The sequence below is a fragment of the Hemicordylus capensis genome, chromosome 1 (genome assembly GCF_027244095.1).
Source record: "Hemicordylus capensis ecotype Gifberg chromosome 1, rHemCap1.1.pri, whole genome shotgun sequence".
Lineage (NCBI taxonomy): Eukaryota > Metazoa > Chordata > Lepidosauria > Squamata > Cordylidae > Hemicordylus > Hemicordylus capensis.
Window position 1 is genome coordinate 36613397 of NC_069657.1, and position 26027 is coordinate 36639423.

The 26027-nt window shown below is 42.8% G+C and overlaps 2 protein-coding genes across 9 annotated transcripts in view; one reads left to right on the forward strand and one right to left on the reverse strand.

The window, feature by feature from the left end:
* Positions 1 to 3379, reverse strand: part of TDP1 (tyrosyl-DNA phosphodiesterase 1) — a 94250-nt gene extending 90871 nt beyond the window's left edge. For all 4 annotated transcript variants that reach the window (XR_008308535.1, XM_053255661.1, XM_053255650.1 and 1 more), the window contains exons 1-2: positions 2058 to 3379; positions 775 to 818 (exon numbers count right to left, since the gene is read on the reverse strand). Coding sequence is in view for 3 of the 4 variants with exons in the window: in XM_053255661.1 (XP_053111636.1) it covers positions 775 to 818; positions 2058 to 2595 (582 nt within the window). In the remaining variant the exon portion in view is untranslated. The remainder of the gene's footprint in view (positions 1 to 774; positions 819 to 2057) is intronic.
* A 95-nt stretch (positions 3380 to 3474) lies between these two features.
* The window catches only part of EFCAB11 (EF-hand calcium binding domain 11), an 83977-nt gene continuing 61424 nt past the window's right edge, over positions 3475 to 26027 (forward strand). For all 5 annotated transcript variants that reach the window (XM_053255690.1, XM_053255699.1, XM_053255708.1 and 2 more), the window contains exons 1-5: positions 3475 to 3661; positions 8435 to 8530; positions 11788 to 11833; positions 20797 to 20898; positions 22414 to 22504. In XM_053255690.1, the coding sequence (XP_053111665.1) occupies positions 3614 to 3661; positions 8435 to 8530; positions 11788 to 11833; positions 20797 to 20898; positions 22414 to 22504 (383 nt within the window). In that variant the 5' untranslated portion in view covers positions 3475 to 3613. The remainder of the gene's footprint in view (positions 3662 to 8434; positions 8531 to 11787; positions 11834 to 20796; positions 20899 to 22413; positions 22505 to 26027) is intronic.

Consider the following 26027-nt stretch of genomic DNA (forward strand, 5'->3'; position numbering starts at 1 on the left):
GGGGCAATCGTTCTCTAACTAAAACTTATGCATAAAGGAAAAGACAAATTGATAGACATTGCCAGAAGATAGTAAGATAAATTATCCTCAAAAGGTGGATCCAAATGGCTCCATAGTGCCAGTGGGTAGTTGAGAGCATTTGCACTGCATAAGTAATGCAAGGTGATATTCAACCTGTTCTGGATGATGCCTTTGAAGGTTTCTCAGAAACTGCAGTCAGTTCAAAACACAGCCACTAGGTTGTTGAGTGGGAATGATTGATGGGAACACTTCTTGCCAGTGCTTAAACAACTCTGAAGGCTTTCAGTCAGTTTGAGCACAATTCAAAGTGCTGGTGCTTACTTTTAAAGCCATAAGTCACTTGGGACCTGCGTACCAGAAGGATTGCCTTCTACATCAAAAAAACTGCCCGTATAATTTCTCTTCAGAGGTCCCCTTGAGGATATTCCTACTATTTAATGTGAGGTGGGTGACAACTGAAAAGAGAGCCTTCTTGGCTGTGGTACCCTATTTAAGGAATACTGCTCTCAGAGAGGCACACACGGAGCATACGTTGATATCTTGGAAGTGTGTGCCAGACCAAGACCTTTGATTTTCCCCAGGCTTTTAATTTCAGATGGAATATGTTTTAAATGCTGATTTTTTAAAAAATCCTGTTCAAGTTTGTAGTTTTCATTGCTGCTTTGTCATATTTTTAGAATTCTAACAGTCACCCTAGAAATGTATTTACATTGATGAGCTGGATATAAAGTAAAAATATGAATACACGCTTACCTGAGCAGAAGATACAAGAGTCCCCAAAAGAGGAGACAAAATATCTGTTAAAAAATAAAAATATTAGGAGTAAATATTTTAGTGACAAATCTTATCAATTAATAATACTGATACTGAATAATAATAATCTTATCAGTCAGCAACATTATATGAAAATCAAAGTCAGAGCTTTCATGTATAGTGACCACAGAAAAGTTTACATCTCTAAAGGCACTGTCTGGCACTATCTGGCCAACATCCTGACTAAAGCTGCGCCCCTGCAGCAAAAGCATCCCTGCTTTGGAGACATGGGTGGGTGGGTAGGTGCGCGTGCACACACAAGTGTGATTTTTACAGCTCTTCCCTTCACCCAGAAACACTCTTTGCAACTCAGAAATATGTCCTTGAAGGCTGCATGATATAGGAGAGGTGATTCTAAGGATCACCTTGTCATATCGAGGTCCCAATTAGTTTAGAGCTATAAATGTGATAACCAGCAACACAATAGTTCAGTGTTAAACTAGTCCAATGTCATACACTATTTTGGTTAGTATCTATAGCTCTGAAGTTGGTATTCTGGGCTATATTTCTGCAACACAATGTATTATTCAGAATGGGTAGCACAATATGGAAACTGAAGTTTTATAGCTTGACATGTTGCTCCCATTTAGCCCAATGGAACATGTGATTTTAGTTGGTTTGTAAAACTGCTCATGTGAACGGTCTGATTGTGTGAGCAACATAATACGTGACATGGGCTCTCACAGAAGATCATAGTAACTACATTCATGATTAGAAAAATCACATGTAATTAGCTGGCTGAGAGACAGTAAACCTGTTTAAAGGTAAAGTGCGCTGTCGAGTCAGTGTCGACTCCTGGCGACCACAGAGCTCTGTGGTTTTTCTTTGGTAGAATACAGGAGGAGTTTACTATTGCCATCCTCTGCGCAGTATGAGATGATGCCTTTCAGCATCTTCCTATATCACTGCTGCCCAGTATAGATGTTTGTTTCCCATAGTCTGGGAAACATACCAGCGGGGATTCAAACTGGCAACCTCTGGCTTGATAATCAAGTCATGTCCCTGCTACGCCATTAGGTAGCTACCTCAGAGGTGTAGCTAGGAGAGAGGGGGGCAGTGTTCACCCCTCTCCCTAGTGGCCCCTCAGAGTAAAGGAGATGAGGTGATGGAGCTGTGGGGCCTGGGTTCTTTGAACCCTTCCACTCAATTTTAGCTACAGCCCTGGGCTACGTGTTTAAGACCTTGATAAACAGTAACCCTATTAACTTAATAACTTTACTTACCCTTTATGTGAAGGGCTCCAGAATTGTACTCTGATTTAATTCCTTTAACTTTAGTGAGAAAGAACCTGAAAGAATTTCCTCCATTTAACAAGTCCCAAGTGTCCGGCACTTTGTCCGACGGCTCTGCAGACTTGTGGCTCTGCGGGAGTTCATTACTTGCCACCTCCTTAGAAGCACAGCAGCGGTCCTCCCGTTTGACTCGGGCGGCTCCATCTGCTTCCCCGGTCTGGCCCTCGAGACTGTCCTCTTCATCGCTACTTGAAAGACACCACCCTAAACCTTCTTGGGGAGGCCTCTTCTTTTGAGCAGGGGCCAACTTCTGCGGCGAGTTTCCGTCGTGACATTTCAGAGGGGACGCTTTTCTCTTGTGAGCCGCTTTCCTGGCCTCTGAACAAGAGTAACGCGGCCCAGCAGTAGCCTCTCGCCCAGCTTGCTGCGGCGAAGAGCTCGAAGGCTCCTCGCGATCCACTTGCTCGTCATCTGCGCTCTCCTCGCTGCTGGAGACTGTCCATTTCCCGTGCTCGCTTGCCTGGGACATGACGACGCGGCTCCAAGGAGAGGCGCCAAAGAGCAGCAGCCACCCCTGCAAGCAGCTCGAGGGCTCCTTTCCCACCAGGTCAAGAAGACCGCGTCAAGTCCCTCTTGCTTTTCCCCTCATTCCTTCTCCTCTGAAGCCAACCAAGGGGGTGTGTGTGCGCGCTCACACGATAGTGCACTCCGCGTGTGTGCGCACAATAGTGTACTCCGTGCACACCTCCCTCCAGAATAAAGAACCTGCAGAAAGGCACCTGCTCTGTTTCCTGCATCAGAGCCGAGCCATGGGCTTGAGAGAGCAGCTGAGGTCGGACGCCTGTTCTGAGGGAATTGGCGGGACTCTCTCTCTCTAGCTGAAAGGACAAGCTTGAGAGGCGTCTGAACCCGAAAGCATTTAGAGGGGGCAGAGGTCGTGTTTGTCGCGCTATTCTAAACTTAATCTCTTTGTCCCCTCTCAGGACAACTGACGGTTGGAGAAGTGCATAGGAAGTCACTTCACTACTGAACTCTACTTCTGAGGAGACTTTACGAAAACAAAACAAAAACAGGCCTCCATTCCTATTGAAGGGAGAAGGAGGAAAAGAGACAAAAAAGGGGCTCCGAAAAGCACCGCAGGAAAAACTCTTCGACAGATATCTCCTCTCCCTCTAAGCCAGCGCCGGCAGGCAGCGTGGAAAATACCGAGCTGAAGAGGGCGGGCTTACGGGCAGCCTTCCTGTTCCGGGGGAGATTCGCTCTAAGAAGAAGCTGCATTTCAGTCTGCGCATAGTTCACAATAAGATAGGCATTTCACCTCATCCAATGATTCCGTCCGCTGGGCAGAGCCAAAAGCTATATCGCGCCCAAATGAACCAATGGGGCCTCCTCGCGTTTCCAACCAATGAAGGAGCGGCGTTGTGGTTGCTAGGCGGAAGTTAGGGGAGGCGGATTCGGTTGTTCGGGGAGCTACGGTGCTGGTGCGTGGGGGTAAGCTCCGCTTCTCGGGGCACCCACGTGTGCAGCGTCCAAGCGGGCTGAGAAGGATGGAAGGTCGCGAGGGCGACGAGCATCGCAGGAAGCGCTGGGTTAAGGTCGGTGAGAGGCGCGTCATGAACCTTCTGCCCTGAGGTTAAGCCTCGTTTGCTCAGAGGACTTGGATGCTCGCGGGCTCCGCTGCGATTGGGCTAGGTGGCAGCAACCGCCTGCATATTATCTTGCTGCTGAAGCAGCTCCGCGGTGGATATAACAGGTTTGAAGTCCTTATCCGTGGTGTACGCTTTGCGTCAGTAACAACACGCTACGTTGACTATCTTGCTAATACTGAACATTTCTACGCCCCCTTTAAGATAAAAGTGGGAGGAAACCAAACGTATTTTACAGTTAAAATCACAAAATGATCACACTTGCAGAATAAAAACGCAGTAATGGGAAACGGGCGGCAGCAACAACAAAACTCTGCAGTGTAATTCTAGGGATACTTATTCGGGATTAAATCCCGCTGTGTTCCATCAGACTTTCTGCCAAGTAAATGTGCATATAGTATTGCACCTTAGATATATCGGAAGAAGAAGCTCTGTTTGGGTCAATGGGAGTACAGTTAACTAGAATAACACGCCTTGGACTCCTTTTGATGTATTTACACATCCAAATAGTGTATCAGAGATTAATGTGAGTGGGAAGAGTGGCCGAATCAGATGCCCTTGACTCATCTCTCTTTCACCTAGGATAAGTGAGCAAACTGTAACTGTTGTTTTTCTTATTCTGTGAAGACGCACAATGATCTATGAATAACTCAAAGGTTGACAGCAAGGTGCATCTAAAGTTCTTTGTTTGTGGAGACAGGAGTTATTCCTGAATTCATTCTTCATTACTGAACCAAAAGATTACCACCTCCAGATTGACTCCACCACTTTCCAGAGTAAACTCTGGGACTTCTAAAGGTCTCTTGTTTACAACAAGATTCAATAGGATGAGATCATGTTGGGCTAAAATGCAACTGTTTATTCCCACAGTTTTGCCTTTCTTCTTCATCTGCATATATAATTCTGATTGTAAATAAATCTAGGTATGCTTTGTATGTATTTTAGGAAAGGGTAGAGATGAAGATTGTTTGAAAATGGTAACAACAACCCCAAACTCAATGTTAGAAATACAGTACAACTATATAGTATTTACTGTAATACAAATATTAATATTAAATATTAAATTATTTTATTACTGTTTTTAAAACTGCGTTTAAAAGGAATAATCAAGGCAAATCTGATGACAGACATAAAACTCAGTTTTGCTGTGTCACAATCAGGAACTGAAAGTCTCATTTTGAATGACAAGTTTAGTTCTTGCTCTGTCAGTGGTATGCCAGTTTAGTACCTGTTTCAGCGTAGGTCTTTTTTCATGAAAAACTTATCAAAATTGACTTTCTCCACAAAAATCTGTACTATTACTGAGTTTGTGTAGCTGTCCTCTAACACAGGGGTTCCCAACCTGTGGTATTCTTGGTATTGTTGAACTACAACTCCCATCATCCCCAACTATAATTTATTGTGGTTGGAATACCACAGTTTGAGATTGGGAACCCCTGCTTCTAAAATATGATCAAAGGTCATAGAAAATTATAGGAGATCATACTGCTTCTTATGCAGAAATCATATGTGCAAAGGGTATTTCTGAAACCTATACAAAGAGTTAGTGTGGCACATGTGCCTTTGATGCAGCTAAAAACTCCCCCACCTTCTGAGAGTACAGTACCTTGTTTTATTTATTTATTGTCAGATTTATATACCACCTTTCATTAAAAACAATCCCACGACGGGATTAGGACAATGGCTCTATCCTACTTGAACTTCAGGTATCAGAGTATCCCCACCCCTTCCCTTTCCACGAATGTTTTGACTTTATACACTGTGTTGCAAGTTGATATTAATAAACATTTGTTAAATACTAGCACTAGCAATTAAACAGTTGTAACATTATTGGAATTCGGTTTTTCTGACTAGATCTGGCTGGGTGTGTGTGGATGGAATGGACTGTGAGTATGGTTGTGACTTTTGGTCTTTTGAATAACAAGCTCCTGAGGAGAACTTGACAAAACAAAAAGCCATCAACAAAGACTGGAGTTTCTGATCTAGACGCATATTAACCCACCATGGCAAGAGACTTGTTTGTCCTTTTTTTTTTAAATGCCAAGGCATGGAGATGGGCAATTTATACTTTGCCCAGCTATTCTTACAGTCAGAAAAGTTTGTTTTAGTGTTGCCCACTCACTTCTTACTGATATTAGAATTTCAGTGCATGCTTAGAACTAGACATCTCTTGTTTTGCGAATATGAAGCAGAGTTGGTATATCTAGGATGTGAGAATTATTTCTTGCTCACCTGCTGTGGAGGGCTTGTCATCTCTGCTGTATTATCATCTCTGCTGTATAGATGATATTTAGCCATTAAAATACCTAAAGCTATTGATCCTTTTTGTGTTTATTCAAAAATCTTGGTGTGCTTTCAGGACCTGATAATTTGTTCATGCATTCCATTAACAGTTTTCTTTACGAAGGGCTTCTACTGATAATCAGCAGGCAGTCTGTCATTTTTTATTCCTATTTGGATTACTTAATAAGCATGTTCCTGCAGGATGCTGTAATTGGCTTTATATTTAAGCCCAAAGACCTCTGCTTACGGTTCCAAGTGTTTAATAAGAAATTCCAGTTGTGATTTATTTAGTGCTGCCTTGATTCACTTCTAGTTTATTTTAACTATTTTATCTTTCAGATGCATACAAATTATATTAAGTGTACTTGTCAGCTACTGGTATTTCTGAGGTCTTGCTTTTATCTCACTCAGGATTGCTTTTGACAGAATTTCCCCTATACTTCATAGTTGTTTCAGTGGCTGTTGAGGAAAATATGCTGGGAAAATGCATCTTTAGAGAAGGCTTTTAAAAAAGTACTAGACAACCCCACACAGAGCATCTGTGCCGCTGTTTCCCTCTTCCTCCTGCCCTGGTCACTCCTCTCTTCCCCTTCCCTCGGGCCCGCTCTCTCCAGCCCTCCTCCCCTCCCGTACCTCCCCCCACACAGAGCTGCAGCGACAGCCAAGAAGGGCCCCGGCACCGCCATTTTTTCTCCTGCCCGCCGCCGCCTTTCTCTCCCCGCCCGCCCGCTGCCCGCCGCCGCCTTTCTCTCCCCCCTCGGTCGGCCAGCAGCCACTGCTGGCACTTCCCTCTCCTCCTCAGTCCTCACTTCGGAACTCTCGCAGCCTGTCACAAGAGTTCCGCTCTCCAAATCCTGGGCATGAATGTCGCACTCACCCTCTCTGGCGTCAGGCCAGGGCCAGTCCTTCCCACCGCCTCCCGCCTCCCAGCCCAGGCTGCAGCCGAGACAGCCCCTCCTCACAATGGGCCAGGCCAATGCCCAGCCAATCAGGCGCCTCCGCCGGCCAAACAGAGTTCAGCCAATCAGGTGCCTCCCTCGCCAGCACGCATTGCCTTGCCACTTCTCCACGCTGGCTGGCTAAGAGAATTAATTATAAAGATTCTTGTTCAGATCCCAAATTCCTGATACTTAGCTACAGCATGGTTAAGCTTTTCAGACTGGCAACTTGGGAGACTGCTTTTGCCTTGAAAACTGCCAATGTTGCCAGTGGAGCAAGATGTGGGAGGTAGTAAGAGGCACTAAATAACTGAGAGAAAAGAAGCCCCACTTCTTTACCAGAAGGAGACATGATGCTAAGCAGCAGCCAGAGCAGGGGGCAACTTTGTCCCCCCCATACAGGTGCACACACTGGCTTGCCAGTTGTGCTTCATATGGGCTTAAGACATAACTGTTTCCCCAAGTCTTCTCTAAATTGCTGCGATTTTGAGCTGTTGTCTCTTTTTCCATTGTCTTTTCTTACCTCTTCTTCCTTCCTCATTCTCATGTTTCTGTTTCTTGTAAGTCTGTGGGCAGAATTTTCTCATTGCTAATCTTAAATGCCCTGTTTTTAAGGCATTTAACTTAACCAGGAATTAACACTGGACCATGCAAAAGGCACTCGGCAACTCAGCAGGGGCATCCCTACCAGTGTTCTTTCTGATTTTTTTCATTTCTGTGCGGAATTAGTTTTGTTCTGGGCGCGAGTATCAAGACAGTGTGTGCACACATGCATTCAAAATGGGGCCTTCCTGATTCAATCTGAGTGGGATCTAAAATTAGCTGAGTGGACATCCAAAAACTTGTGAGCGCAGGCACGTGCGCACACCTTAGAGGAAACACTGATGCTTACGCAGTGCTGACAAAGCTGCTCTGTTCCTTGACTTGTGTCTCCTGGTAACACCTCATATCTCCTCCTGGAAAAGATGTGGGACCTCCCCATGCCCCCCCTTCACTTTAGCTGTTGTGCAGCAAGATCATCACCTTTCTGTATTCTGCCCCCTTGTCTTTCTGGCCATGATGGCAGCTTTAATGGCAAATATAATCTTTGGGTTGCCAATTTGGGAACTCTAGATGTGATTTAAATCAAATGAGGAGAGAGGATACTTTTATGAATGTTAGCAATTCATTTATATCATCTCCAGAAATAATAAGTCATTCAAGTCCATATTAGCATAAGGTTTCCAGCTTGATCCTCAAAGCACTGCTGACATAAGCTCCATTAAAATGAATGACTCTTGCAATTCTCATATTAAAAGAACACTTTAGGTTTAAAAAGCCCATGATCCTTGATTTCAGATAGCACACCAGAGCTGGGTTATGACATGAAATCAAACTTGATCGCCTGTTTTTTCTTTTTCTTTTGCTAGCAAGTTCTCTGTAATTTTTTTTTAAAAAAGCAACATCATGCTTCAAGGTGTGTTTATGTTTTTATCGCCATTAATTTCTTTATTCTCTTCAGGTGTTCAAGGAATGTGATGAAGGCAGCAAAGGATACTTAAACAGAGAGGACTACAAGGTTGCTGTAGTGATGCTGTTTGGCTATAAACCCTCAAAGGTAGTCTCACCCACCCCAATCCCTGTTTTGAGGACTGGCATATTTATTAAACACTTTGAGTACAGTACATAAAACAATCCAATCAAATCTTCTGTAGTTTATCAAACTAACAAACATAAGTCTTTAAAAGAAAACCTTTTAAACTTCATGAAAACATTGAATGAAGATGTCCTTACATTATATTGTAAGTTGTTGCACTTATATGTGGCACTAAGGTTTCTAGATGTCTCTTATTGTTAAGAGGTCTCCCTTATGCCACAGCTACACAAAAACCTATTGTTTTTAACTTTTATTGTTTGTAACTTTGAGTGCTTTCTCCAGAAAATTGTCTTATAAATTTATTAATGATGAATTTGTAAAACTGCCCTGAGTAAACCGCCCTGAGCCATTTTTGGAAGGGCGGTATAGAAATTGAATTAATAATAATAATAATAATAATAATTTATTAATTATAAATCCTGTCTTACCCCTGTAGAATACAGTGGGTGTGGTTGGTATTTCTGCACATCAGGATTCTGTAGAACATAATGAATATTACATATTTCTGACTTAATAGCTTCAAATTAGCCTTTAGTTTTTACTAGCATAATGGCCATCAATAGGGATATATTCCAACTCGAAATGGGCTGGTTTGAGTGTTCCAAGCTCAAAACAGAATGCCTTTCAATGAAAGGCCTGTTTCAAGCTCGGAATGGAACAACCCTGTTTCGAGTCAGAACATTCCAAGTGTTCCGAGCATCATTTGGGCGAGCTGTTTCCCACTTGCTTCCTCTTTTTTGGCACTGGATTGGCTTGCAATCTCCTTGCTTCTGGGTTGGCTTGCTACTACCATACAAATCAAAACAAGAAGCAAGGGAAAAACAGCTTGCCAAAATGTGCTCGGAACACTCAGAATGTTCCGAGCTCATTCCATCGGAATAACCGGCTCACCTGGTTATTCCAACAGAATGTTCCAGGGATTTGTGTTCTGTTCCAGGCTTGGAACAGAACACAAATCCCATTCTGTGCACATCCCTAGCAATTGTGATAGGCGAGCGTATATTGCTGGAACTTGGTGAGTTTGCTCCTAGATAACATATTGCACATACCGTTTTAGAGTCCTTTCACAGGACTTCTGGCTGCTAAGGGAGCAAGGTTTGCTGCTATTCTAATATGGCCCCTGATCTACTAGGAATGTGTGACAGCCGTTCACTTAGATGTAAGAAAGTAAAGGAGTACTCTGGAACCCCACTGGTGAGGGTAAAGGTTTCCCTTGGTAACTCCAGTTTCTAGGATGGGGCAGTTTTGCTCTGCCTTAACAGTCTTGCCAATATGAGCTCATTTACCTTTTTTCATAGAAATCAATGAGGCATTGTGGTTCACTGAACTTTTTTTGAATGCACAGTTGCTACATCAAAGCAGTTATTTCTCAATAGGACATGTAATCAACTTGACCTTCTCATTTCAAAGTATGTTTTAGTTACCTAGCAAAGAGCAGTTGCTTCCCATCATGATCAGTAACTCAAGATAGCTGAACAAAATTATGCCAGGTTTCAACAAGTTTTCATTTAGGGACTAGGGAATAAAAATTAAAAATTGTTATTGAAAGGATAAACAATAAAGCAAATAAAAATAGGAATTTAAAATGAGTTTACCATTTACCTGATCAATATGCGATAAAAGTAAAAGCTAGATACTCTTTCCAGATATCTTTCAATTAACGGCAGATTTAAAGTTAGATTTTAATAAATGACCTTACGTTGTTACATTGCAGCAGTGTAATCAGATTTGTTTAGCATGTGATTGTAATTACAAGATTTCTGTAATCTTGCATAAAAAGTAAATACATATTGCAAGGAAATTAAGTTTATATATTTTAATAAATGGTTAAAATTGGTCATGTTTGGAGCCTGGCTTTATTTTTCCTTTTAACTGTGAAGTTACCAAAAATTCAAGATTACTTCTTGAACACAGCCCAAGGTTGCAATCCTAAGGACACTTAGAGAGTAAGTCCCATTGAACTTAAGGAAGCTTTGCTTTTCTGATGCAAAACCATCGATCTGATGCAGTTTTATTAATTTCAAATATATTTTGATTTCATACATAACTATGTATACAAATTTGACTCAAAATAATTAATGCCTTTTATTACCATGAGGTGTCACTGTTAAATGCTTTTTTTAAAGGTTTAGATTTGGAAAGAAGCTTATTTGGTGTAATATTTTTTCAGCCAGTTTAAAAAAAAATCAACAGTCTCCAATCTGTAGCCTATTTGCTCCAAGTTTGCTTTGTTTGTTGTAATATATTCGATGGTCCTGGATTAAATGGGTTGTTGATTTTTAGAAGTTTGTTTAAGTTTATGGCAAAAGGTGAGACAAGTGAGAGTATTCATGGCTCATTCTCTTAGCCACAACACAGCTTCAGCTCTCTATGCTGAAAGTAGCAGTCTCATTTGTTCAGAGCCATTTCTTGTTCTGTTTTTCTTTTTTGTTTCTGGATGGAATTATACATCTGGAGTATTTTCCTTCTCTCAGATAATCACTGGGCTGCTTCAGACATCATGTGGAACCTTGATTAGAGCCAGGCTCCATGCGATGAGTCTCTGGAATGCATGCCCCACCCTCCAATGCACATGTGAGCAACTGCTTCCTGTCTAGGTTAAAAATGCCGAGATTGGTCATGGCATCTGAACCCACCAATCTGTGCTTATTCTAAGCTTCAAATAACTAACCCAAGATCTGTACCCAGATTTTGAAGTGAGTTACAGGTCTTGGCTTATTCAAAGCTAGTATGTTAGAATAAACAGAGATTGGTGGGTTCGGATGACATGACCAATCTCAGCTTATTTTAATTTAGGTAAGAAGTAGACACTTGCATGAAGATGTGAGGAGTGAGCACACATTCCCGAGACTCAAGAACATAGCACAGAGCCTGACTCTAACAGAGGTTCCACAGATCCACTGTATAGGCACTGATACTTGGTCTATATATAATGGTTTCTTATGTGATTGCTTACTTTTGTAACATTCTCCATGTGTTTCTGGAGAAACAGCTGTTAATAGTTAGCACAGGTAGGGCATGATCCTGCCAGAAATTAAGCACCTTGAAGTCTTATTTCCAGTGAGAGAAATTTTATTTTGAATGAAAGACCATTATTAATGAGACTATGTTAATAGTCTTGCAGAATCACCTTATGTACTGGTAGGTGAAAATTCAGCATGAATCAAAACAAAATTGATCAGACTGTTCCTTGATTGTGCCATTTTTCTTTATTTTAGGTTGAAGTGGATTCAGTCATGGCTTCTGTGATGCAAAATCAGTCTGGTACAGTGCATGCAACAAACTTTCATTCCTTCTATTTTACTAGTCATAAAGCTTGAAAATTAAAACCTGACAAGATTTAGGAAAAAAGTGTTGATAGTTTTTAATTACTAAATACATGAAAGCATATTGCACATGGGTTGAAAATAAATATTTGAGTTCACCTTTACATAAGAATGTAGAAAGCTGCTTTATACGGAGTCAGTCCATTGGTCCATCTAGTTCAATATTGGCAGCCAATAAAGGAAGTTATTATTATTTGTTGCCCACACTGACTGACAACAGTTCTCCAGGGTTTTAGATAGGGTCTTTCAAAGTGCTACCTAGAGATGTTAGGGATTGAATCTGTTTCAATCAACCTGGAGGTGTTAGGGATTGAACCATCTGTAGGTAAGGCATATCCTCTTCCACTGAACTACAGCACTACCTTTGGTAGTGAGCGCAGATATTACATGGCCCCCCCTCAAAAGGTACCCTGGCCAGGGTTCCTTGTAACAGGGATTTCCAGATGTTCTTGACTACAGTTCCAAGAATTCCCATCTGTAATAGGCTTTGGTTGAGGATTCTGGTAATTGTAGTCAAAGACATCTGGGAATCCCTGTTAACTGACCCTGAACACTGACCCTGACCACTATAGCCCATTTCAGACAATTTTCCCAACTGTAATTTGGAGGATTGGAAATGGGCCCACCCCTTCTTCACACAGCAGCTCCCTGTTTCTCCATCCTCCAAGGAACAGGGTACCCTCAGGAATGGGGTGTAGTGAAGAATTCGAGTGCTGTAGGGGAAGGGGATCACCTCAAACCACTCCAAGACACCTTTCATGAGTGGGAGCTCTGCTTGCACAAATGTTGCCATCTGTTTGGAGCAATTCTCCCTTCCCCACTGCTGCCTCCTATGAGGCCACCAGAGTTTATTTCCTGGGGCCAAGATTGTGGATCATATTATGCTGACCCTTCACCAACTTCACTGGTTATTACTTTGTTTCTGGGTACAATTTAAGGCACTGGTTGTGACTTTTAAAATCCTATATGGTGTGGAATCAGAGAACTGTCTCACCCTCACAAGCCTACCCAAGAACTCGTTTCCACTACTGAAGCCCTTTGCCATGTTCCCTCACCATCAGAAGTACAGCAGGTGTGAACGAGAGACAGGGCCTTGTCAGTTGTGGCATCCAGATAAACACATGATTCATCCCCATATCATAACATTATTTACATAGGCTAAAAGCACAACTCTTAATTCTACCTCCTGTGATAGAAACAAGTCAGCTTAATGATCCTTTTAGAATCCATCCATTCATGAAGACCCACCACTGATCACTTTTGGATGGGCAGTAAATATGGTATTGTTCCAACAAAACTTTTAGAATATTGCCTCTATGAAGTTTTTTTAAATTAGCTGTTCCTTGTTTGTTGACATGTTGTGATTTGTTTTTATTGAACGGTCGTGAGCTGCCTTAAGTGTTTTGGCTACAGAAAATTCAATGTATTGGATCTAAATTATAGGAAAAAATACATTACAAGAATATGATCAGTGGAATAATAAAAATCTATTTGGTTGGTTCCTTGATAAGAAAGAAAGAAAGAAAGAAACTGTTTTAAGATTAGGTAACTTGCTGTGAACAACATCTTCAACAGTAGATGAAAACCTAAAATTAAAACTCTGGAAGCTTTAGTTTAAATGAACATGTATTTTGATAGTCCATGTTGAGTATCTGTACTAAAACGCACAAAATCATTCATGAATGCTGTACCCTCTTCAGCTTCCTCTACTACTGTGCTTTTGAGATGAAAAAAGTTAAGGGAGATCTTATCTCCACCCCTAAGCACTTGCTGGAATTTCAAAAGAATGCTTGTATATTTGCACAGGTCTCAGCTGGCTTAGCTCGGAATTCTCTGGAGTGACCTATGATGTGCAAGTATAGTTTCTTTTCAGTAGACATGGACATCTCTTGTGTTCTGATTTGAGTAATCCTTCCAGAAATCATATACACATGGTTTTGGTTTCTTAAAGAATATACCACATCCCCAAATCAATCCTTAGGTCCCCTGTGTGAATCAGGCTTGGAACCTGTGAGGGTACAGTACTTTAAACCACTGAATGTACAACTTTATATAAGCCTATGAGTATTCAAAAGTATTAAGTTGTAAAAATGAAGAAATAGCATATGCCACCTAGAAGAAAAGGCTGGGGGGTGGGGGTGGGTGGTTCCCAAAATCATTTCACTCTGCTTGCCTAGTAAATATGTAACCAGCTTGCATTCATAACATTTTCACCCCTGTGTCACATTCTTATGTATAAAACAGTCTGCCGAACTGGAGAATTTAACTTAGTATAAAAGTCAAATAAATGCATATGGCAGATCGTGCTGGTTGCAGATCTGGGTAGCATGGCTCGCCTCATAATAGAAAAACAGTGTGCATGAATGAAACTGGATGTTCAGGCAAGCGAATGTGGTTTGTTTAGGCATTCCCTGCTATTAAAGAAATTGTACAGCATTTATAGGCACTAATAGTTGAAGCCAGCATGGTCTTGTAATCCTAGAATCAGAAAATGTAGTTGTAAACAGAGTGTTTTCATGAATGGATGGATTCTAAAAGGATCATTAAGCTGACCGGTTTCTATCACAGGAGGTAGAGTTAAGAGTTGTGCTTTTAGCCTATGTAAATAATGTTACGATATGGGGATGAATCTTGTGTTTATTTAATAACTCACAAGGGAGGAGCTGGTATATTATGCAGCCATCCAGCTCCATTCAAATTAGCATGTATAAAGCATTTTAGAGCAGGGGTAGGCAACCAGCGGTTGTTGAACTACAACTCCCATCACCCCCAACCACCCACTCTCCTCGCAGGCGAGCAGGGAGCTCTCCTTGGGCGGCTTGATTGGCCGCTCAGACGATTACTGACTCCGTAACGGAGCCGGTTGGGGTGGTGGGGTTCAGGAGCCTCTTGGCCCCCAGAAGTCCCATAAGGCACCACACGTGCGCAGTTCCTTTTGGGGAGCATCCCAATGCCAGGAAGCTACTCATGAGTCGTTGCGGTGCGAGCCGTGCCACAGCGACACACAAGCCGTTAACCCTCTTTTTGGCTGCTCCTGTGCCCGAAACCTGGGTTATTTATTTATTTAATTTTATTTCTATACTGCCTAGTATAGAAATTTCTAGGCGACGTACAGAATTAAAAAATAATACAAAACATTTAAAATTCATAAAAAGATAAAAATCATTATAGATAAAAACACACATTAAAATTTAAGATTTGATCTCAGTTGATGGCCTGGGAAAATAGGTATGTCTTCAGGGTCCACCTAAAAACAAGCAGAGAAGGAGTAGCTCCTATTTCAGCAGGGAGTGTGTTCCAAAGCCCTGGGGCAGCCACCAAGAGGGCCCAGTCCCAAGTCGCCACCAAACGGGTTGGTGGTAACCACAGCCAGACTTCTCCAGATGATCTTAATAGGCGACAGAGTTCACGACAGAGAAGGTGCTTTCTTAAATACCTTGGACCTATGCCGTTAAGGGCTTTATAGGTAATAACCAGTACTTTGTATTTCATTTGGAAACATATCGGCAGCCAGTGCAGTTCCTTCAGAATCAGTGTTATATGGTCCCTTCTGGTAAACCCAGAGACCAATCTGGCTGCTGCATTCTGTACCAATTGTACTTTCCGAACTATGTACAAAGGCAGCCCCATGTAGAGTGCATTACAGTAGTCAAGCCTACAGGTTACCAGCATATGTACCACCATTTTAAGGTCATTTGAAACGATACATCCAGAAATGGACGTATCTGGCATATCAGCCAAAGCTGATAAAAAGCATGCCTGGCCACAGCCTCAACCTGAGAAAACAGGGAGAGTTTGGGATCCAGGAGCACTCCCAGACTACGAACCTGAACTTTTAGGGAGAGTGTAACCCCATCCAGAACAGGCAGATCTAAACCATCTCTCGGATCCCAACGCCCTACCAACAGCACCTCTGTCTTGTTTGGGTTCAAATTCAGCCTATTATTCCTCATCAGCTCAGCAGCTTTCGATACCATCGACCATGGCATCCTTCTGGGATGTCTCTCTAAGTTGAGACTTGGGGGCACAGTTATACGGTGGTTCTGCTCCTACCTGGAGGGTCGCGGGGAGAGAATCACCAAGGATGTCTAACACGGACATTTTGAATTTCAGAAGAGGAAACTTCTCCAAAATGAGGAGTATGGTGAAAAAAAAGCTGAGGGGGAAAATCAGGAGAGTCACTTCGCTCCAGAGTGCATGGAGTTTACTCAAAACCACAATACTAGAAACCCAGTTAGATTGTATACCCAAAAGGAGGAAAGGTACCACTAAGTCCAGGAGGATGCCAGCATGGCTAACGGGTACCGTCAAGGAAGCCATAAAAGGGAAGAAGACTTCCTTCCGAAATTGGAAGGCCTGTCCAAACGAAGAGAACAGAAAGGAACACAAACTCTGGCAAAAGCAATGCAAGGTGACAATAAGGGAGGCAAAAAGAGAGTTTGAGGAACATTTAGCCAAAAGTATCAAGGGGAATAACAAAAACTTATTTAAGTACATCAGAAGCAGGAAACCTGCCAGGGAGGCGGTTGGGCAATTAGACAATGAGAGAGTGAAAGGGATTATTAAGGAGGATATGGAGGTTGCAGAGAAACTGAATGAGTTCTTTGCATCTGTCTTCACGGCAGAGGATACTGAGCATATACCTGTTCCTGAACCAGGCTTTTTAGGGATGGAGGCTAGAGAGCTGAGTCAGATAAAAGTGACAAGGGATGATGTTCTAAACTGTCTGGAAAAACTGAAAGCTAACAAATCACCAGGGCCGGATGGCATCCATCCAAGAGTCCTCAAAGAAGTCAAATGTGAAATTGCCAGCCTTCTTGCTAAAATATTTAACTTATCCCTGAAATCGGGCTCTGTACCAGAGGACTGGAGAGTGGCAAATGTAACACCGATTTTCAAAAAGGGATCCAGGGGAGATCTGGGAAATTACAGGCCAGTTAGCCTAACATCTGTTCCAGGCAAATTGATGGAAAGCATCCTCAAGGATAAAATTGTAAAGCACATAGAAGAACAGGCCCTGCTGGGAGTGAGCCAGCATGGCTTCCGCAAAGGTAAATCTTGCCTCACCAACCTTTTGGACTTCTTTGAGAGTGTCAACAAGTGTGTGGATCAAGGTGATCCAGTTGACATAGTCTACCTGGACTTCCAAAAAGCTTTTGACAAAGTTCCTCATCAAAGGCTCCTGAGGAAACTTAGCTGTCATGGGATAAAGGGACAAGTACATGTGTGGATTGCTAACTGGTTGAAAGACAGGAAACAGAGGGTAGGTATAAATGGAGAGTTTTCACAATAGAGGGAAGTAAGAAGTGGGATCCCCCAGGGATCTGTACTGGGACCGGTGCTTTTTAATTTATTCATAAATGATCTAGAAGCAGGGGTAAGCAGCAATGTGGCCAAATTTGCAGATGATACCAAACTCTTCCGGGTAGTGAAATCTCAAACGGATTGTGAGCAGCTCCAAAAGGATCTCTCCAACCTGGGGGAGTGGGCGACAAAATGGCAAATGCAGTTCAATGTTAGCAAGTGTAAAGTGATGCACATTGGGACAAAAAACCCCAAATTCAAGTATATGCTGATGGGATCCGAGCTGTCGGTGACGGACCAGGAGAGGGATCTTGGGTTTGTGGTTGACAGCTCGTTGAAAGTGTCGACTCAATGTGCGGCAGCTGTGAAAAAGGCAAATTCCATGCTAGGGATCATTAGGAAGGGGATTGAAAATAAAACGGCTAACATTATAATGCCCTTATACAAAACTATGGTGCGACCACACTTGGAGTACTGTGTACAGTTCTGGTCACCACATCTTAAAAAGGACATTGTTGAAATGGAGAAGGTACAGAAGAGTGCAACCAAGATGATCAGGGGACTAGAGCACCTTTCCTATGAGGCAAGACTACAACACCTGGGGCTTTTTAGTTTGGAAAAAGACGACTGCGGGGAGACATGATAGAGGTCTATAAAATCATGCATGGTGTAGAGAAAGTGGAGAGAGAGAGATTCTTTTCCCTCTCACACAACACTAGAACCAGGGGTCGCTCCATGAAATTGATTGCCAGAAGGTCTAGGACCAACAAACGGAAGTACTTTTTCACACAACGCGTGATCCACTTGTGGAACTCTCTGCCACAGGATGTGGTGACAGCCAACAATCTGGATGGCTTTAAGAGGGGTTTGAATGACTTCATGGAGCAGAGGTCTATCAATGGCTACTAGTCGGAGGGTTGTAGGCCACCTCCTGCCTCAAGGGCAGGGTGTCTCTGAGTACCAGTTGCAGGGGAGTAATGGCAGGTGAGAGGGCATGCCCTCAACTCCTGACTGTAGGCTCCCAATGGCATCTGTTGGGCCACTGTGCGAAACAGGATGCTGGACTAGATTGGCCTTGGGCCTGATCCAGCAGGGCTGTTCTTATGTACTCAGAAGGTGGTGCTGGGGGATGCCTGTTTCACCCCTTTGCCTTTGGCCCATAGGATGCCACAAGGAGCTATTCTGTCCCCCATGTTGTTTAACATTTACATGAAACCCCTGGGAGAAGTCATCCGTGGGTGTGGGCTGCGGTGCCATCAATATACTGATGACACCCAGATCCATCTATTTTAAGTCAGCAGACACCAGGGAGGCAGAGGATTGTCTGAACCAGGGCTTGGAGGCTGTTCTGGACTGTATGGGGCAAACAGGCTGAAACGTTATCCAGATAAGACAGAAGTGCTCTGGGTTGGTAGAATTGATCATCCTAGTAATGAGGTAAATCTGGTCTTAGATGGGGTCACACTCCCTCTGTAAGACAAAGTTTACAGCTTGTGGGTGCTTCTGGACTGAATGTCCTAGGAGCCACTGGTGGTGGCAGTGTGCAGGAGAGGCGTTTACCAACTGTGGCTGGTACACCAGCTGCGACCCTACTTGGAGAAGTCAGACCTGACCTCAGTCACTCATGCGTTGGTAACATCCAGATTGGACTACTGCAATGTCCTGTACGTGGGGCTGCCCTTGAAGACTGTTCGGAAGCTTCAGCTGGTCCAGGATGCTTCTGCAAGTATGCTTGTGAGTGCAAGTCATTTCATGAGTATCACACCCATCCTGCGGCAGCTCCATTGGTTACCGGTCCGCTTCTGTGCTAGATTCAAGGTGCTGGTCTTGACCTTTAAAGCGCTACACAGCTTGGGGCTGGGGTACCTGTCAGACCACATTCACCCGTATGAACCTGCCAGGGCCCTCCGTTCATCGTCTCAGGCCCTGCTCGTGGCCCCCGCCACTAACATAGATCCAGTTGGTGGGGACTAGATACAGGGCCTTTTCGGTTGTGGTCCCTCAGCTTTGGAACATCCTATCTGAAGAGCTTCGCCATGCCCCCTCCATCAGTGTTTTTAAAAAACAACTAAAACACACCTTTTAAAGGAGGCTTTTTAATGCTCCATCTTTGGTTATATCTGATAGGTTCTTTAGTTTTTAGTTTTTATAATTCTTAGTTTCTAGCTTTTAAAATAACTTTTAATTGAACGTAATGCTGATTGTGGTTTTTAACCTGGCTTTTAACTTGTTTACTTAATTTGGTTAATTGTATTACTTTAATTGTATATTGTATCTATTTTATTGTTGTGAGCCGCCTCAAGCAGTAGTGTACTGGAGGGGCAGAGAATAAATATTTCAAATAAATAAATAAATTCCAGTAAAATGGATCAGAATTATTATCCCTGTGTTGCATATAAGGGTGGCTAGGCTGGGGCTCAGAGCGTGCTTGTGTAAAGGTACTTAGTGAGTTCATGGCAGGGGTGGGATTTGATCAATGAAGGTGCTAGGATTCACTTTGATTGGATCTGGATTCCATCCTATGTTTGGGAATCATTAAGTACAACAATTGGATAGCACTTAAATGGGGGGGGGTAGGATATTTGGGAAAAGAACATCTATTTTGAAAAATAGGCAAGAGATGCAAGTATGAAATATTCTGTTCTGCCCCCTTTTATTTTAAATACCTTCAGAAGTTCAAATAAGTTTACTTGGAAACTATTTTATATTCCCTTGGCAAAGAGGATGGTCATTCTAGGCAGTACTTTTTCATTGGGAAGCTCATATAGGAAACCACGCCTAGGGGGTCAGAGAATTTTGTAGGCTTTACGTAGTTCTGGGAATGGTGCCAGTGGTATTGTTTGTGTAATCTCTTCCACATCTTTATCTGTGGAATGCAAGGGCTGTTGATTCTGTGGAAACTAAATCTGTGACCTGCTCTCCTTGTTTGGAGAAAAATATGGCATAGGAGCTGGCATGGAAATGAAATACACTGTGAAAATATTCTGTTGACTTAAAATTATAACTGGAAATACACTTTGAAATAGAAATTCCATATACTGTATGGATTATTGGAAGAATAGTTTCATATAACCATTTCTGTAATTTTTAGTTCACTGCTCTTTCTTACTATAATATTATAGCCTATTCCTGTTTATCCTGTGTTCCACCACAGAAAATATGAATACAAATAAAATCTTTTCCATTTATGCCATAGATACTGCTGTACAGTTTTAAAATAAGAAAAGTTGTGATATTCACCTACTAATGGGAAACTTTGTCCCGCCTTCCTGCACCCTGGTTCTGCTGAACCACCTTGCCACTAGAAAATTGGATCAATATAAGCAGCAGCATTACACTTCTGTTTTAACCTCTTGAACTTGGAAATGTGCCCTATTGAAATCAGTGGGACATACTTCTGAGTAAAGATGTTTAAGATTGTGATATCAGTCTTATAATCCATGTGGGTGAAGAGAAGAGAGAGCATTGCAAGAGACATCCTATTTTGAGCTTATTTTATTTAAAGCATTAAAGTACTATATTGCTAGAGTTAGAAGTATTTGTAAAAAGAATAAATCTTTGCTTTTGTTGATGCATGCCATTTCTCCATTTTTCTAGCTGTGTCACTTGAAGAGTTTCTGAATCTTATGAGTTCAAAGAAGGCTGCGCATTTGTATCATAGCGAAGTCAGGCAGCTGTTCACTGCTTTTGACAGGCAATGTAAGTTTTTATTTCTCATGGAATAATTAAAATGTACTTAATGTAAATGTAAAAATGTACTCCTGTACTTAACCAAATATTGTGTAGCATGACTATTTCTAATGTTTTCCATGTTTCCTTGAATATGCTTATGAACAAGCAGAGCTCTAGCTTTCCTAAAATATGAATTACATTCTCCTTAGATTGTTGCAAGTGGCTGGGGGTGGATTTCAAGTCCCTGCTGCAGACCCTGTTACCTTAGAGTGTGGATGACAGCGGAACTGGGGGTGGGGGTGGGGGTTCACAGTGCATGTGGGATCCACGAAGGTCAGGAAGCAGCAGTGCAGGAGATCTAGAAGCCAAAGGCTGTGCTCAGTGAAGTTCTTAATATGAAGTTCTTAATATGGAGGAGAGCTGGTCTTGTGGTAGCAGGCATGACTTGTCCCCATAGCTAAGCAGGGTCTGCCCTGGTTGCAGCTGAATGGGAGACTTGATGTGTGAGCAATGCAAGATATTACCCTCAGGGGATGGAGCTGCTCTGGGAAGAGCAGAAGGTTCCAATTTCCCTCTCTGGCATCTCCAAGATAGGGATGAGAGAGATTCCTGCCTGCAACCTTGGAGAAGCCACTGCCAGTCTGTGAAGACAATACTGAGCTAGATAGACCAATGGTCTGACTCAGTATATGGCAGTTTCCTATGTTCCTATGATGCTGAAGATCTGGTGAGTTTAGAATGAGAGTTTTAAAAGTAACTCTCAGTATTGAAAGTACAAGTCACTGTATTTCTTGAGTATTAAAGGACACCAACCATGGTTCCCTTTAAGGTGTGCACATGTGCGCACAAACCCCCAGGTTCCCGTGCAGCAGTTTCTGGAGGGCGTGCAGTCTCTGCTGTGCCCGCCACTGCCTCCCAACTGCCTGGCACCCCATTCCCCCCTCTCCCTGGAGCATTGCCCAGTTTCCCACTCTCCCCAGCCAGGCCACTGCCTCCTCCCTTCCCCCCTCCCTCCCCCCTGGCCGGGCAGAGTGGGCTTTGCCCTATTTTTTAACCTCTGAAAGCCCACTGTGCAGTGCGGCAGGATGGGGGGCAGTGACAAGTTCCTTCCACCTCCCTTCTCCCCAAATGACTGCATGGGCTCTGCTGTCTGCAGCCTGTTTCCAGCTTTCATTCCACGCACATTCACACGCATCACATGTGCGTGTGAGAGAGTTAGTTAGTTAGTTATGTGCTCACACTGCCTGCTGCCCAGAACAAAACTCTTTCCACTCACTGATGATAAAAATTAGAGGGAACACTGACACCAACATGAAACAAGTCTCTACAAGAATGGCTAAGTTCTTTACATGTATTGTTGTCCCCACCCCCGCTTTGTTTAAATACTGAGAAGGAGCTATATTCTGATATTATGGAACTCTTGGTTCCAGTAACATTAAAAGGTGTCTTTAAGTCCTGATTTATCAGTGCATCACTCTTCTAAATGTTAAATTGTTTTCCGGCATACATTTTTTAGTTGTTTATTTTCTCTCCATAAACAAGGTAAAGGATTTTTATCTTTGGAAGATTTCAAAAAAGCCTTCGGTGTCGTTGCACCAAAGTTACCAGAGAGGATCATATTTGAAGCTTTCAGGTAAGGTACCCATAATTTTCCAGTTATAACATGCTTTCTCCTCTCCGCAAACAGTGAGCTCAGATCAGACTCTCTGAATGATTGCACAATCATTCCAGTCATTGCTCTGCCTGCCACCCCATCTCTTATTTCTGCATCTGCAGTAACTAGAATGTACGGTGTGCTGTAAAATGTAAGAGGAAGCCATTCCAAAACCTGCCATCAAGAAGACTGCTTCCTGTCAAGGCAGGTTATAGAACTTGTACTTGATGGGAAGGAGTGAGACGGGATCTAATGAGGACCAAGATATCATCATGTGCATTTCTCATGAGTGTCTGAGGGGCAAAGAAAGGGAGAAGAGAAACAAGTTTGGTGGTGCATATAACAAATTAAACAATGATTTTCCTCTATTTTGTTTTAAAAGTTAGCACTGCGTACATTACAATACATGGGAGCATATTACAGTTGGAAGATTCTGATAAACAGAATAATGTTGCTTATATTCTCAAAAGATAGGGCTCCTCACCAACAGCAGCCCTCCAAAAAGCTTCCCTATCCTCCTCAAGGGACCCCTCAGATCTGGGCTTTAAAGGGAGGATGGAATTCCCAAAAACCTGACGCAGCTCCTGAACAGAAGAAGCTGATCATACCTTGAAGCATATGACGTTGGAGCATCTAGCAGTTGAAGCCTTCTGACTTGTCAACCTAGTGCAGGGTTGTGACAGACAGGGTAAGGGAGACCCTGTCTGTGCAGCCCTGCTTCTGGGGCCTGTGCCAGCCATCTGGGATATAAACATGGGACAGGGGTTTTTATTAAGTCCTTGTGCAGCAGTGGCTGCCAGATCCTGCAAAACTGGAAGGACAACACATCCCCTGCATCATCCAACAGACCTATCCACACCTCTGTGCTCCCTGAGCCGATGCAGTTGTTACAGGAACAGTCTTGACTTGTAGGGGAAACACTCAAGGGTATCTCATTAGTCAGAAAATGCTCCCTACTGTAGTGAAGAATACAGGCCATTAAGAGATGGCATATTAAATGCTGGCCACTTAAGAGTACAATCCATGCTTGTACAAAACAACCAATAATCACCTGCCGAGGACAGAACACAGGTGGATGTATGTTATTGTGAAAGAGAAAATGTATATAGATATACACACACATATAAAAATATTACACATCTATGCAAGTTTAGTTTTTTGCTGCTTGTCCTTAACATCTTCTCTAAAATAGCAATGTCTATTTAAACAGTTTTCGATTCCCCTGGGAAAAGTGTCAGGTTTTTTTAGCACGATATACTTTAGAAGGTACATAGTGTAAAAGTTTGATCAACTTGTACGTTAATCTTTATAGAGCATTTGGAACACCAAAATGAACATAAATTGACAATAGATCTGTTGAACCATTTGGTGGTGCTAAATAGCCTTTAAAAGGCTAGTTATGCAAAAGTATGTAGATAATTCTAAATTATAGTACATGTATTTGAAAGTGTTCCTTGGAACTTGGAATTTTCATGTCCGACTGACTTGAGGTTAACATGAAGTTCCTTTTCAAAATAAATTCTTACACTTTCCAGAGTAACCAATGCTACCAAAGTCTGTGTAAAACCACCACAACAAATATTTATATACCGCTTTTCAACAAATGTTTCCAAAGCGGTTTACATGGAGAAATAACAAATAAATAAATAAGATGGATCCCTGTCCCCAAAGGGCTCACAATCTAAAAAGAAACATACGATGGCCACCAGCAACAGTCACTGGAGGTACTGTGCTGGGGATGGATAGTGCCAGTTACTCTCCCTCTGCTAAATAAAGAGACTCACCATGTTAAAAAGGTGCCTCTTTGCCCACTTACATATGCAAGAATATATATCTTTTGTGTGAGTTTTCAGCATTACTGTTGATCACATTGTTTGACCTAGTTTATAAAACAGTTATAATGTACATAGGAAACATAGGAAACTGCCATGTACTGAGTCAGACCATTGGTCTATCTAGCTCAGTATTGTCTTCACAGACTGGCAGCGGCTTCTCCAAGGTTGCAGGCAGGAATCTCTCTCAGCCCTATCTTGGAGAATCCAGGGAGGGAACTTGAAACCTTCTGCTCTTCCCAGAGCAGCTCCATTCCCTCAGGGGAATATCTTACAGTGCTCACACATCAAGTCTCCCATTCAGATGCAACCAGGGTGGACCCTGCTTAGCTATGGGGACAAGTCATGCTTGCTACCACAAGACCAGCTCTCCTCTCCATCCTCTAGCAGGATGAAAACGCATCAGTTTTCTTTCTGTGCTACTTTTAGTTCCAGGTATGAGACACACATCAGGTGCTTCACTGTGCACTTGGGACAACATCCACACAAGTGCTTTGCTGCATGGATGTGGCTTTCTCTTTCTCCAAGTCCCCACTATAGCACTATCAGCCAGGCCTAGCAAACCTTAGGTGTGTCTGGGAGCCAGGAAGCCCACAGTCCAGCACCTGTGCCATTACTGCTGACATTGCCCTGCCTGAATGAGGAGCTGGTCAGAGTAGTCTATAACTCTCCTGGCCAGGAGCAGAGCAGCACTACTGTTTGTTGCCTTATGGTATTATGCTGTCAGGTACACCTGAGGGTTTTTAGTACTTTTTTTTTGCCAGTGCTGGTCTTTTAGGATGCATTGGGGAGATAGAAGGCAAGAGATTGTTGTGTCCACCCAGCAGATATTTTGTGGATTACTAATGTATAGACAACTTGGTGTCTAACATATGGAAACTCTTCTGTAGTGTTTTTGTAGCACAGCCTTCAACAGCCTATTCAGTTTGTTAGCACACTTGAAATTGATGTAGCAGGTCAGGTAAAATGATCTGGTGATAAATCACAGTATTCCTGCAAAACAACTTGTGTTCCATGTCATAATTCACAATGGGCATCCTCTCTGCAAGTCATTGTTGAAGCTGTTGCCAGAAGATGGTCCAGAAAAGGCCTTTGTCCTTCGTTGTGAAGTGCTAGGTTATGTCTTACAAGTGTGTACCCACAAAAAAGTGAGGCGATTTGGAATCTCCTCATTACACATTGAGGAGAAGGGGGGCAGAGCAAAGAGGAGATGTGTTGCCAGAGCATCCCCTTCCCATCTTCAGAGCTTTTCCTCCGTCTTGGCCTAGGTACACTGCCATGTGAACACCATCCATGTGTGGATGTTGGAGTTTGCAGCTGGAGGGTCATTCTCCATTTCAGGCAACTGAGGTGGTCACATTAGTAGGGGCTTGTGCTTCAAGCCTGGGAAAGGTGGGAACCTCACCCAGTGCTCCTGCATCTTTGATGGTGCTAAGTTGCCAGACAAGTAAGGGTTTTGGCACAAATGAGCATCCCAGATAAACGACTCTGCCCTCATATAGTCAGAGCAACTTATTGCTACTGATTGATTGAACCAGCACCCCAGAGCCTGTTGTCTTTGTGTTCATATCTAGTAGTGCTGGCGCACCCACTCAACTCCCTTGACTCTCAATAAGAAGTTATTAATGTACATACTCCTCCTCACCTTTGGTGGTTTTGAAAATTCCCTA